This window comes from Erigeron canadensis, chromosome 6 (assembly GCF_010389155.1).
Source record: "Erigeron canadensis isolate Cc75 chromosome 6, C_canadensis_v1, whole genome shotgun sequence".
Classification (NCBI taxonomy): Eukaryota; Viridiplantae; Streptophyta; class Magnoliopsida; order Asterales; family Asteraceae; genus Erigeron; species Erigeron canadensis.
In genome coordinates this window covers 26664775-26679411 of record NC_057766.1, presented here as the reverse complement: position 1 = coordinate 26679411, position 14637 = coordinate 26664775, and the positions used below count along the sequence as shown (strand labels likewise).

General features: G+C 35.3%; 1 protein-coding gene and 1 pseudogene across 1 annotated transcript; both read right to left on the bottom strand.

The window, feature by feature from the left end:
• Positions 1-4734: 4734 nt before the first annotated feature.
• LOC122604582 lies at positions 4735-6617 on the bottom strand (annotated as a pseudogene).
• A 750-nt stretch (positions 6618-7367) lies between these two features.
• On the bottom strand, positions 7368-9517 carry LOC122604581 (putative receptor-like protein kinase At3g47110). Its single transcript, XM_043777464.1, has 2 exons — positions 7783-9517; positions 7368-7699 (listed from the first exon to the last, which is right to left on the bottom strand). Exons 1-2 carry the CDS (start codon positions 9515-9517, stop codon positions 7368-7370), a joined length of 2067 nt encoding a protein of 688 aa, XP_043633399.1.
• Positions 9518-14637: the final 5120 nt, after the last annotated feature.

The window sequence follows — 14637 nt, the reverse complement described above, 5'->3', positions numbered from 1 at the left end:
TATTTCCATGTTAACCACCGCTGAGCTTTATGAGGCCAATTAAGAACTTAATTTGGAGTGAACCATAACATTTTGGTCACTTATATAGATATATAATTAGTTTCAAGACCGACAAGGCAACAATTATATATATAATGATACCTTTGACATCAAACATCAGCTAGCTAGTGCTAGCCTTTACGGAACTTCTCTACAATAATAACATACGTTTTTACATATGCGCCGTGATCTCCATTTTCTTGTTTCCATATTTAACAGGGTAGTTTTTCAGGGCCAAGAACTTTTGTGTGAACCATAATATTTTTGTCACTAATTTCCCAACAGGGTAGTTTTTGGGTTGAAAGTCATGCAAATTAGCACCGTGAAAAGTAAGTTGTGCGTTTTTGAGGTCAACAGCACACCGTACATGAGATTACTAAATGCAATGTGATTGGAAGATTAATATTTTTTTTGTTTGTGCGCAATGCCAACTTCTACGGTCTCCACTACTGAAATTAGAAGGTCAATTTTGTAATTTTGAAGTTAACTTCTCCATTGAAAATACACGGGGTCAGTGAGACAGTGACTGTAATTTCTTATGGGTGAATTTTTTGGAAACGTACAAATTAGATAGTCACAATATTCTTTAATTTCTAATTGAATATGTCGATTTTTTTGTTTTTGTCTTTTAACTTAAACTCACTCTTTACAACTATTTTGTATGATTATATACACATACGAATGTTTTACAGATGTGGTACTATTTATAATGCACTAACCATTGTGCCTGTTCACATAAATCACATATAACAGTTACACAACTGTCATCAACATCTTTTTTGCGTCATATCTATTGCCGCACGGTTCTCCTTACTTCTTCCAATTTCTCCTTGATCAATCCCTCGCCTCTTTGATTGGCATCAGTTCCAGTATGCGTGTCCCTTGTTTTTGCAAATATAGCACTTTGATCGCTTCATCTTCGTTGCCCAACCACGACCATCCCAGTCGTTCAAATTCGTTGCCCAACCACGACCATCCCAGTCGTTCAAATATGCCTTGATTGAAGATCGTGGCAAGTTGAATGCAGGACGGTAAAGGAACGTAATGTTCAAAATTAGGGCAACCAGAAAACACGAGCAAGAAAAAGTAGAAAAAGCTGTGTAGACACTACGTACGCCCTCGTCCAATGTATGCCCGCTTTAGCTTTTCTCTACTTCACCAGCTCCATGCTCCAAATCCTTATTTCCCGTGAGAATCTGCTCCTAACTTATTAAGTTTTACTTTATTATCTTTGGCATTGGATGCATGCACCAATCAACCAAGGCAAGCAGCAAACAACATTATTAATTTGTTGGATGATATATCCAAAAGATTTGTTTGATCGACAGTAGATTGACAACTTAATTATCAAGGGCTAATTAAGTGGAAAAAATATATTCAGACATAGTTGATACGTTTTTGAAGTCCTCATCAATTATCGATCGTCTCACTATTAGTTCGTGTGGTTGATATGGCAAGATCGATCAAAGAGATTATATGTGATGAGAGTTGCACGTGCGCGTGACCAAAAAAATTCAATCCGATGGGGGTAAAACTTTGTAATGTAGTGTATTTCAATTCTTTGTGTACATGTTTGGCGCAACATTTGGCGCATGATTTATTTGAAAAATCTGTGACAAATCATTTTAGTGGCAATTCATCAAGTTAGTTAAGAGCTTATCCTGTGCTAAAACTAATTAAGAAGAAAAAAAATGGTTTAGACCCCAAAAATGTTTCTCTTTTACTAAAACATATAGCTCTGCTAAGATGGAACCAATGACACATTAACCTTTTTCGTTGTCCACACCGCCGAGAGCTTTTTGGGGTCAATAAAATTAAAAAAAATAAAAATGATGTGAGTTTTGTTCTATTACCTTAAATTCGATGAGATGATGATGTTTTTATTTTAGAAACAAGATACTACTAGTGAAATAAAGATGATTTTGCAAAGTTGGCTAGAGAAAATCAAATTCGAGAGTTTTTGGAGATGTAAAAGTTTTTGAAACTAGTAAGATGGGACTGTTTTGAGAATTTTTTTTTCACCATAACAATTTGGTCATTATTTTCCCAATAGGGTAGTTTTGGGTTGAAATCATGCAATTGGCTGTTGAATTGTATTATACGATTACCAGCCATATTTGGGAGATGAAACTTTGATGTGGTTTTGGGTTTATATCCAAGTGGGAGCAAAATACTCAAGACTATAAAAAGAAGTCTTCACGAAAATACCTAGTTTTCCTCGCTAAAATCTATCATTCCAAAAGATTGTATTGTAGGGTTATAAATTTACTAGAGAAGTTTTTTGGTTAGGTAACTCATTTATACAAGACGGTTTCTTGGAGTAGGTATATCATACATAAAAAGTTTTAAATTTCTAAATAGGTGTAGGATTGAATTGGGCAATTCCATCGTACTATGAGCGGATAATTCCGAAGAAATGGTAAGATATGCGTCCAGTGGTACTTCTTTTTCTCCGAAGGCTATTGAATTTGCTAAACAACGTGGGTAAAAGTCCATGGATTGGGCCTATTCTTTATTGGATACGAGAACCATATACCAGTATGGTTCCAAAGTAAAGAGAGAGGGAGCACTCATGGCACACTTATACACATGGAGGAGTGTGCATCTTTATGTTGGGTGTTCTTCTGTCGTGCGACCCGGCGGCTTATGTGCGACTTGTGGCCTGCATGCAAATTTTCCCCTTGTCTTTCTGGCTGTATGTTCGTCGACTCGCAAAAATGATTGTCGGAGAAGGTGTGTCATTCATAATACCCCTTTAAGTTTTCTTGATATATCATGCACAATATCATGTATATTTACCGATTTAATATGGGGGCAATGGAGGCAACCGTTCCCACACCAACTTTGATACAATTTATAAAAAATAATTATGAAAATATGAAATTTTATCCCAAAAAAGTAGTAGGGGATATTCAATCATGAAGGATTTATCGTTTACATGTAGAAATATGATTGTTAAAGGTAATTGTTAAACAAAGCTTGAGATTTAAAAGTAATGGAGGAAGTTTCTACAGGAAACAATAATGAAAAAGATAAACTTGAAAAAAAATGACATATATTGTATATTTTGTCTTTTTATGTTATATTTTACTGTTTATCTCTATTGTTTAATCATTAGACACTTTTTTCCCTTGATTTTCTAATTTATATGTTTCTGGCATTTGAACCCAAAATTAGTATGTCTGATTTGATAAATATTAGTATTCACTATTTGATCATATTTGTTTTGATAAATCCAAATCATACCTATCTTTTAACGAATTTGTTCTTAGCATCAAAAGACTTAAAATCCACACTACAAATGAGTATGACATACTACATAAAATTCACCCCCTCGCAATAGAAGTCTATAAGGCCGCTTATTTGGATTCTCTTACTTGAAGATTCAAAGTAGTTCGATTTTTGTGAGGAAAAAATGACAAATAAACGGCCTTATAGACTTGTTGAATCATTTCTTTGTTTTCGGGTTTATTCGAATTTTAAGTCATTCCTTCAATAAACTTTTGGTTGACCAATAAGAAACGAATTCAGAAACATTCATTCATTCATTCATGAATGAAGTTATGAAACGATAATTTGATAATTGCTCAAAGACTAATAGTAGATCACAACAACAATACATAAGTAAGTGATTTTATTTCTTACAAAAACTTATATCATTACATGGTTTATATTATTACACACATCATGGGACTTTATCATTTCACTAACCATTTTCCATCCCATAACACTAAATAATACTTTTAACTAGCTCAAACAAGCACCAAGAAATGGTGCTTAATTAATTATACTTAGTGTACATGTAAAGTGCCCTAATTTGTTAGGCTCCAAAACATTCTTGGTGGACTGAGTTCATATTAAGAGGTAGAGAAAACATCATATTAATCTTGGTGATTGGTGAAGTTGCTGAACCATTAGAAGTAGCAAACAGTTTTGAAAAGAAACGATCAGCCAAAACCGCATTTGCAGCATCAGATGGATGAAACGCGTCCCAGAATACATATTCAGTATGATTGTCACAAACATGTGCATTCGATAAACAGAGTCCTCCAACGGTCGTATCAACTTGACAACACGACGTATTAGACACCTTAAAACCTAAACACAAACACACATACAACCAAGTCATCACCATTGTTAGCTTAAGAGACTTGATATATTTGGAAAGGTTCTTTCATCAAGCCCTACAAATTTAGGAGTTTTTAAGATTAAAGAACTTGCCATATTTAGATGGATTTTCAACCAAGTCTAGAACATCTGGGTATGTATCCGCAAAAGTAAGTTGTGCGTTTTTGAGCTTGACATTGAGAACTTTGATCAACTTTTGTACGAGTACTTTCGAGTTGAATTGAAGCACCCAATTGTTTACTTGATGTAATGTTTGTGAATGGTCCCAGCAAATGAGCACACTACCAGTAGTCTACCACCAACAAACATACAACATTTCACACACGTAAACTTCCAACTACTTGTTGCAAAGACAAACACTTTAACTGAAACATAGCTAAGACATTGGTTACAACATTTAACAATCAACTAAGAAAATGCTGAGCCCTCATCAATTACAGTAGTATTACATGAAAGACACTTTAAAAACATCAAGAAACATAAAAAGGTATATGGAGAGACTCGATTTCTTGAGGTCAGAATGACATATACGCGCTACCCAACTGCATCAACGCTCCCTTGGTGTTTAATCTCACTATCACATTTTAGAAAACTTCAGAAGAGACCATTGATATGATGCAACTCCTAGATGATTTTGCTCAAGTTCATTCTCTCTTTGGGAGATTCCAAGGAGCATGCCAACCCAATTCTTGCCAATAAAACCAAGCTTTCTTCCAACCTCTCCCACTTTTTAGCTTCATCCTCATGGCTGACATTTGCACCCTCAATGACAGACAATAGTACCGGTTCATATATCTCTATTAGACGATCAGGCAAAGCCATTGTCACATAGCCATGGAGGTTCAATCCATCTTGGAAAATGCGGTCTGTTGGTCTCTTTTCTGTTATCATCTCTAATAACAATATCCCAAAGCCGTAAATATCCCCTTCTTTTGTCATCTCACCTCCAAGACCATACTCTAAAACCACATACGACATTCAGTTAGCAATCGTACCAAATACTACATAATATATTTGAAAATTACTTTGAAAGTTCTGTTTAACTGACCTGGAGGTGCATACCCGATAGTCCCTCTTAATCCAACTGAACTACTTTTGTGTGGTTTTAATGGCAGAAACTTTGCCAGCGCGAAATCACCAATGTGAGCAACCATGTCACTGTCAAGTAAGATATTGCTTGGCTTCAGATCACAGTGAATAATGGGAACCTCACACTCTTGGTGGAGGTAGTGCATGGCATGAGCTACATCAATAGCAGTCATTACTTTTTGGCGAAGGGTCAATCTACGTGGAGGAGCTTTTTCGATATCAACCTCTTGTTCTAAACTTGGATGTAGCCACCTTTCAAGATTCCCATTTGGCATGAACTCGTAAATAAGAGCTTTGAAATCATTACCCTGAAAGTCAACGAATGAACAGGAGATAATGACTTTTACAAGATTACGATGCCTTATGTTTTTCAAAGCCTCGCACTCCATCACGAAACTCTTCAAAGCTCCTTAGTTTCCAAGCTTTAGAACCTTTCTGACAACCATTCCATCAGTTGGTTCAAGCACACCCTCATAAACAACACTAAAAGCCCCTATCCCAATCAAGTTTTGTTGAGAAAAATCATTGGTAGCTCTGAGTATGCTTCCATAAGAAACTCTTGATAACGGTTTCACGTATAAGTCTTTTGGTGCTGGTTGTGCATGTGCCTTCCTTTTTTTCCAATAAAACAGATAGAACAAAAATATTGCTAAAACTAAAAGCGAGCAAATTGGAATGAAAACTAGAATAACATGTGATGTTCTAGAACCTGTCTTTGACCTTGATACTGTGACACATTTGGGTAAGCGAAGTTCAGGAAGGCCTCCACATAGCCCATTGTTCCCCTGAATCGAGATCAAACTTGCATTCGTGAAAATACCTTCCAACGGTACCTCGCCATCAAGATTGTTGAACAACAAATCCAATGAAGACAAGTTTAGTTGCTCAAAGAATTTTGGTATTTGTCCCGAGAAGTTGTTACTGGAAAGATTAAGGTCGACGATACCTCTTAGAACACTCATTGAGGGAAGTATCGGACCTTGAAAGGAATTGGCACTCAGATTTAGGTGCTCAAGGCTTGTGCAGCTTGCGATGGCATTTGGTATTGCTCCAACCAGATCATTGTGTGACAGATCAAGTGCCGCCAAACTTTTGAGTTTTCCTATCTCTTGGGGAAGGGGTCCAACTAAATAGTTGTGAGAAAGATCTAGTATCATCGACAGGGATGATAGCTGAAAAAGTTCAAGGGGTATAGGGCCAGTAAGATTGTTTATGGATAGGTCCAACGTCAACAAACCCCTGAAGTTGCTAAGGTTGGGAGGTATATGTCCTTTTAATATGTTTTCTGCCAAACTCAACTCTAGCAATGACGGGTTTCCTATAAACTTTGGAAAGTTCCCTGTGAAGAAGTTGTCATTCATGTATACAGATTTAAGATTTTGTAGATTACCAAGTTTACTTGGAAGTATCCCTGTTAACTGATTAGAGCTTATATATAATTTCTCTAACTTCACAAGATTCCCAATCCCAGAAGGCAAGGTCCCATAAATTAAATTTGTTCAAATGATATTTAAACTTCATCTTTATATGCATTTATTATATGTAGCAATGAACTCTATTTTTTTAAAAGTCGCTATTAGTTTGCATCATTACCGCCAACATGATTTAAAATTTAAAAACTAGGGCTACGTTAATTATGTGTAGCAATGAACACTTTATATATATTGTTTCAAGAAGGCTACAACCCCGGAAAACATCATAAATGTATTCTATTATTTTGAATTAATGCATTCATTTGCATTTCCGCAAAACTGCTTTAAAATCTGGATCACGATTTATATATTATATTTCAAGTCGAACATTGGAGAGTTCTTTCATGACCAAAACGACAACCTTAAATCATCGATACTTTGGTGGGTATCATGCTCTAAGTATATGATTGGAAAAGGTATTACATGAATTTGAGCATATAATAAGAAAGACAACACCAGTATTGGTGGTATTATTAAAGTAGTATTACATGAAAGACACTTTAAAAACATTAAATAACACAAAAAGGATATATGAAGAGGCAAAGGCTCGAACTCTGGAGCTCAGGATAGGATATACGAGCTAGCCAACTACACCACCACCCTTTTGTGTGCAATCTTACAATCATATTTTAGACAACTTCAGAAGAGTCCATCGATGTGATGCAACTCTTGGAGGATTTTGCTTGAGTTCATTCTCTCTTTCGGAGATTTCAAGGAGCATGCCAACCCAATTCTTGCCAATAAAATCATAATCTCTTCCAACGTCTCCCTTTCTTCAACAATAGGCAATAGTGTCGGTTCAATTATTTCCATTAGACCATCAGGCAAGGACATCGTCACATAGCTATGGAGGTTCAATCCTTCTTGGAAAAGTCGGTCCGTGGGTCTTTTTCCCGTTATCATCTCTAATAAGAGTATCCCAAAGCTGTAGATATCCCCTTCCTTTGTCATCTCACCTCCAAGGCCATACTCTTAAACCACACGACATTTAGTTAACAATTGTACAAAAGTATACATATGATAATTTTTATAAAAGGTCTATTTAACGGATTACCTGGAGGTGCATACCCAATAGTCCCTCTCAATCCAACTGAACTGCTTTCGTGTGGTTTTAATGGCAGAAACTTTGCCAGCCCGAAATCACCAATGTGAGCAACCATGTCACTGTCAAGTAAGATATTACTTGGCTTCAAATCACAGTGTATTATGGGTACCTCACACTCTTGGTGGAGGTAATGCATGGCATGAGCTACATCAATAGCAGTCGTTACTTTTTGGCGAAGGGTCAATCTACGTGGAGGAGCTTTTTCGATATCAACCTCTTGTTCTAAACTTGGATGTAGCCACCTTTCAAGATTCCCATTTGGCATGAACTCGTAAATAAGAGCTTTGAAATCATTACCCTGAAAGTCAACGAATGAACAGGAAGTGATGACTTTCACAAGATTACGATGCCTTATGTTTTTCAAAGCCTCGCACTCCATCACGAAAGTCTTCAAAGCTCCTTGGTTTCCAAGCTTTAGAACCTTTATGGCAACCATTCCATCAGCTGGTTCAAGAATACCCTTATAAACATCACTAAAAGCCCCTGTACCAATCAAGTTTTGTTGAGAGAATTCATTGGTAGCTCTGAATATGCTTCCATAAGAAACCCTTGAAAACGGTTGCACGTATGAAGCTGATGTTGCTGCTTGTACTTGTGCCTTCTTTCTTTTCCAATAAAACAGATAGAACAAAAACATTGCTACAACTAAAAGCGAGCAAATTGGAATGACAACTAGAATGACATGTGATGTTCTAGAACCTGTCTTTGACCTTGATACTATGGCACATTTGGGCAGGCGAAGTTCAGGAAGGCCTCCGCACAACCCATTGTTCCCTTGAATTGAGATCGAACTCGCATTCTTGAAAATACCCTCTGACGGTACCTCACCATCAAGATTGTTGAACGACAAATCCAATGAAGACAAGTTTAGTTGTTGTAAGAACTTTGGAATTTGTCCGGAGAAATTGTTATTGGAAAGATTAAGGGTGATGATACCTCTTAAAGCACTCATTGAGGGAGGTATCGGACCTTGAAAGAAATTGGCCCCCAGATCTAGGTACTCAAGGCTTGTGCAGGTTGAGATGGCATTTGGTATTGCTCCAACCAGATCATTATGTGACAAATGAAGTGCAATCAAACTTTTGAGTTTTCCTATCTCTTGGGGAAGGGGTCCAACTAAATAGTTGTGAGAAAGACCTAGATAGATCGACAGGGATGATAGCTGAAAAAGTTCAACAGGTATAGGACCAGTAAGGTTGTTTATGGAAAGGTCCAACAACAACAAACTTGTGCAGTTGCCAAGATTGGGAGGTATATGACCCTCTAGTTTGTTTTTTGCCAAACTCAACTCTAGCAATGACAGGTTTCCTATAAATTCTGGAAAGTTTCCGATGAAGAAGTTGTCATACATGATTAAATATTTAAGGTTTTGTAGATTTCCAAGTTCATCTGGAACTATCCCAGTTAATTGATTTGATTCTATATATAATCGCCCTAACTTCACAAGATTCCCAATCCCAGAAGGCAAGGTCCCGTAAATGAAGTTTCCAGAAAATGATAGATATGTTAGTTGAGATGAGAGATTTCCTATAGAACTAGGTAGAACTCCAGTCAATTGGTTCATGTCAAATTGTAAAGTTTTTAGTTTGCTACAATTGACCATGGAATTGATGAAGTTCATCTCATCAGGTTCAGAACTCCCTAGGTTGTTATAAAGTAACACAACATTCAAAAGATTTGACATATGTCTGAAATCTATGTTAACCTTCCCAGTAAAACCATTTTTTCCCAATTGGAGGCTTAACAAGTTTGAACAATTAGAAAATGAGAAGGGAATGCCTCCGGTAAATTTGTTACCCCAGATGTAAAAAAGCTCTAGATTAGGTAGCTGGAAGCCTATATCTTTAGGTAAACTTCCACTGATTGAATTATTTTGTATGCTAAGAACTTTTAAAGATGTTAAGTTGTAAAAAGATCCAGGGATCGTACCATAGAGATAGTTAAGACCAAAATAAATTTCTTGTAGGTTGTACAATTGACCTAAAGTGTGTGGAATGATCCCGCCTAGATTATTGACGGCGACTCATAAGAATTTAAGAGAAGTGAGGTTTCCAAAGAATGATGGTATCCCTCCCGTGAAACCATTATAATGAATGAATAACCCGATTAGGTTCACCAATGCGCTAAGTTGTTGTGGAAGCTTGCCAACTAGATTATTTCTACTCAACCAAACAACGTTCAGCCTAGTACAGTTTGATAAACTGGCTGGAACTTTTCCTTCAAAAGAATTATTGCTGAGATATAGTATCTGTAACCTAAACAAATTTCCTAATTGAGGTGGGATTACACCTTTGAAGGTGTTATTCGTTAGATTTAAAACTCTGAGAAAACTTAAGTTTCCAATATGAGGGGACAGTGAACCAGCAAAGCGTCGATCTTCAAGGTGTAATTGAGTGACTCTAGGATGCCGACGACCACATGTAACACCTTGCCATTGACAGAAATGAGAAGAGGTGTTCCATGAGTCAAGAACATGTTGGGGGTCATGAGTGATGCTTGATTTGATGACCAGAAGTGCAAGATGATCGGTATGGTTTGTGGCCGGTGAAAGTGTTGGAGGCCATAACAGCATTAATGCCGTTACACTCAAGAAAAAAGAAAGGTATTCCATGAAAAACTTTCTTTCTACTTTTTGACTCATTTAATTTGTTTTGGGATTTCAGATTACTCATAAGGTTATACTAATAAATTCCATTGCTATGTATGAAGGAGCACTGATGGGGACGGAACCAAAACACGGACCCATTGCGACAAAATTTCCATTCGCCGACTTGGTTTTGCTTGTTTTGTACGTTGTAACCTTGTCATTAACTGAAGTTTTTTTTCTAGCTTTCTCGCACGAACATGGACCGCCTCTACCTTAACAATCACCTCATCCTTTATCTCTTGATCGTAGCTTCTTAATTACGTACAAAGTCTTGGTCTTATTATTAGCTTGTTTTGTACGTTGTCACATACCTTGTCTTTATCTGATTGACCGTAACAATCACCTCATCCTTCTCTACTATACAATCGTAGCCTCACCTTTATTAATTATTATCTTCCACATATTTCCTATAGTCCACATTACATCCTGTATAGTACTTTGCCTCTTATCACCATCATCTATGGTTTCCCTAGGTTCTGATTCTAAAAACACTAATGATTTGGAGATCTATTAACTAAACACACCTAAATATTTGCCTAATGATCTAATGATGCCATCTGTAATTTTTTATTATTACTACTATATATACCCCTAATCTTTATAACTACATATCTGCTTGCCTCCGAATAAAATTCTTTTACGTCTGTAAAGCCTATCTCCCATTTAAGTCTTCTTCATATAACCCTAATTTATTTCAATAAAATATATGGTAATCTCGTATCAAAAGGATTTGCCGTAATAGTTATTCTAATTGTTATGGCCGGGTCGATAATAAAATAATTATTTAGTATACAATAGATCTTAATATTATGTTATATTTCTTCTTGTGTATATATTCGTGTAGATCAACTAACCAAATATCCCTACAGCATACATTGCAACACTCTATCTTGCATTCTTGTTTTTTGGTGAAAAGTGTATTGTTATAGTGATTGTTTAATATCACTTATGGTGTTAAAATATCATGCATGATAAACTTATATGTCATGATGAGAAGGCTATTATGAAGCTCTGCACAAAAAGCTCTTCGATAGCAATAGACGATACTACGATAATTACTTTTTTTTTTGCTATACCAAAAGAGAATAGAAAAGCTCTGCACAAAAAGCTCTTCGATAGCAATAGACGATACTACGATAGATAATTACTTTTTTTTTTTTTCTACCAAAAGAGAATAGAAAAGCTCTGCACAAGTCATTAGTAAGCATATTGGAATTTGTATTTAATGGGAAGCATGCATAATAAAAACATAAAAATACACAATAATCACTAAATTAATTTGAGGGTAAATTTGGAATACAAATTTTGAGTTATAATGCAAATAACAGGTGACAATTAGGTATAATAATTAGGCCCCTCTATCAAAGTTCTTCTAAAAAATCTTGTAACATATTGAAAACTTAGAAATCTTGTAACATATTGAAAACTTTTTAATTAAGGCATTATTAAGAATTTTGTCTTAGATGTTAGATAAAATGTATAAGCAAAAATAAATAAATAAACATACACACTTGGCCTTTTAAAACATAACCTCATTGGTTAATTAGTCATCCCTTAAAACCAACTTTGTAATAGTACTAGCTTATAAACCCGGTGATATCCGAGCATAGTAAAAATATTTTAATTATGCAATACAAAAAGACAAACATAAAAAACAACACTACTTACATATTTATAAAAAATGATGATAAAAATAAAAAAAAACATATGACTTTAGGCTTGCTATAATTAGAATTTTTTTCAAAAAAAGTAACCAATACTTGGGCGAAAATTTATTTACGTAACACAAAAACATAAAAAGCGTAAACCAAATTGATATTAATTCTACATATTATTTCGTTGACTATATACATGTCTAATTGTTATTAATGAACTCATAATAATAAATGATAATAACGAAGTACAATTATGAAAACAAAGACAATATGGATATTATCAATAATGTATCACATGTTTTTTGAATTTATACTAATTACATTGTAAGAAATGGTAATGAGTAAGTTAAAATAATAATAATAATAATAGAATTAGTGAGATGTTATTGATAAAATTTGACATATAGTTGGATAAAAATGTATTTTACATTAGGCTTAATTAGGTTTTAGAAAAACTTCATAGTAAAAGGATTAAAAATAAAAAATTAGAAGATGATGTCATAAAACAAATAATGAAAAGAAATATTATATCCAAAACATAACCATCATTAACATCATTCTAATTTCTTTCATTATTCTTTTAAACCAACCTTCACGGTAATGATAATTTTGATAATTGATTGATAATAAGAAATAAATAAAAACTTGTAAAAGAATTAGGAGTTATGTGTTTGTTGATGACATGGAATTGAAAGAATATAAAGGATGAATTTGGGCTTTATCATTTAATTAAGAGTACTCTGGTCGTAAACTAAGGTAAGGCAACCGTTATCATTTTGAAGTTATTAACATTTCTACTAATGTTGATATCGTAGGCTAAATGGTATGAGGCAAAAAAGTTCTTGCAAAACCTAGGGGGTGAGTCAATTTTAATGGGTTGGAGAACTTGCATCACATATTACTTTAATTATAACATATTACTTTAATTATATTTAGACACGTGTTAAATACACGTATTGTATACAACATATTTAAAATAAGGTTTAAATATATATACTCAAAAAAAAACTATTGTTGAGTCTTGGATTCGCTGATCAGACTTGCTTGTTGACGTGTGTTGTCAGCAAGACTTCAGCGAGCCCGGTGACTTACTTCAGCGGGTTGTATACTGCCCAAATGTTTGTCATGGCAGGAAGTTTTCAAGCCATATGAAGACAAGAGTCACATGGTGGTTCTTCTAACTGTAACATACCTCATATGGCACAGATACATGTTGGGACCAAAACTTGGGTCTTCTCTCTCATACCCATTTTGGTAAAGAAGACAAGGGCTCTTGCATGGAAGTACAAGGAGCCAATGGGACGTCGACAACCACCATCTATCACCATCAAAGGATAGCTGTGTTGCCCTAGTTCTTCATGTATATAAAGCAACACAGCCGCATTGTATCAAGTGTGTTAGTCACCTCAAAAGTGTGTGTCACTTGTAAATGTTCAAGTTTATAGTGTGTCTAGACTTAGCAATAACTTTGTTCATCTGTATTCTTCTAAGTCAAGTTTGTAAGATTGACCATGTATTCATCGTTTAATCAATGATACATATGATTATACTTGCATCGATTTATTACAATTGAACTTGTCATTGTTCTTGTTGTTTATCTTCTTATTTATTTTCTTGTCTAGCTTAACTATAACATAAGTTGTGCATTCGTGGACTGTCAACTATAAAGGAACAAACTGATAAATTAAAATATAAACAATATAATTAAATCAAAGTAACAGAATGTAACATCACTACAAGAAAAATGTCGATTAGTGACAATTTTGATTAGTGACAACTAAAATTTGGTCACTAATAATCTTATTTAGTTACCATTAAGAAAAAGTGGTCACTAAAAAAATTTAGTGGCCAAAAACAACCTCGTTTTCATGGTTTTGGTTGCTCCCATTTTGCTCGCCACTACAGGAATCGCTTTTGCTCTAAACAAAATTAGTGAGAAACCTTTAGTGGCGAAAGCGACCACTCAAAATTTTGATTGCTAGCAACGAAAATTTGGTAACCAACGACAATAGTGACCAAATTTATATTGTTAGGCCTATCTTTATAGGACTTCTACCCCTCTTGTGGCCTCTTCGGACGTACGGCCGACGCGAGTCGCGGCCTAGACGCTTGTAGCATGGCCGGCGTCAGTTTCTTCCTTCGATTATATATTCCGTGTCTCACATTTGATTATTCCGTGTCTCACATTTGATTATAGCACGGCCTAGACGTTGGGAGTTTTGGGACCCACCACCACCACTTACCGTTAGCAATCTCTACTTCTATACAACAATTTAGAGGAGTAGTAACTCTTTCAAGCTTATGAGCTTACAATGAAGACACAAAAGACCTATTTGCACCCGAATAAAAAAAGAACAGAAGCATGTTTTGAATTAACAAGAAAAGTACCGTTTACTACCTCATCGTTGTCCTTAGTAGCTTTCACTGTCATCTGAAGGGCTTGAACTTTTGGCTTTGGAGCAGCCACCTTCTTTCCATCATTCTTCATCCGAGGACAATCAA

Coding starts and splice junctions, on each gene's coding strand:
- LOC122604581 (XM_043777464.1), bottom strand. CDS start 9,517: ATGTCAAATCTTTTGAATGTTGTGTTACTTTATAACAACCTAGGGAGT. Junction 7,700..7,782: donor TATTGGGTATGCACCTCCAG/GTAATCCGTTAA, acceptor GTGTGGTTTAAG/AGTATGGCCTTGGAGGTGAG.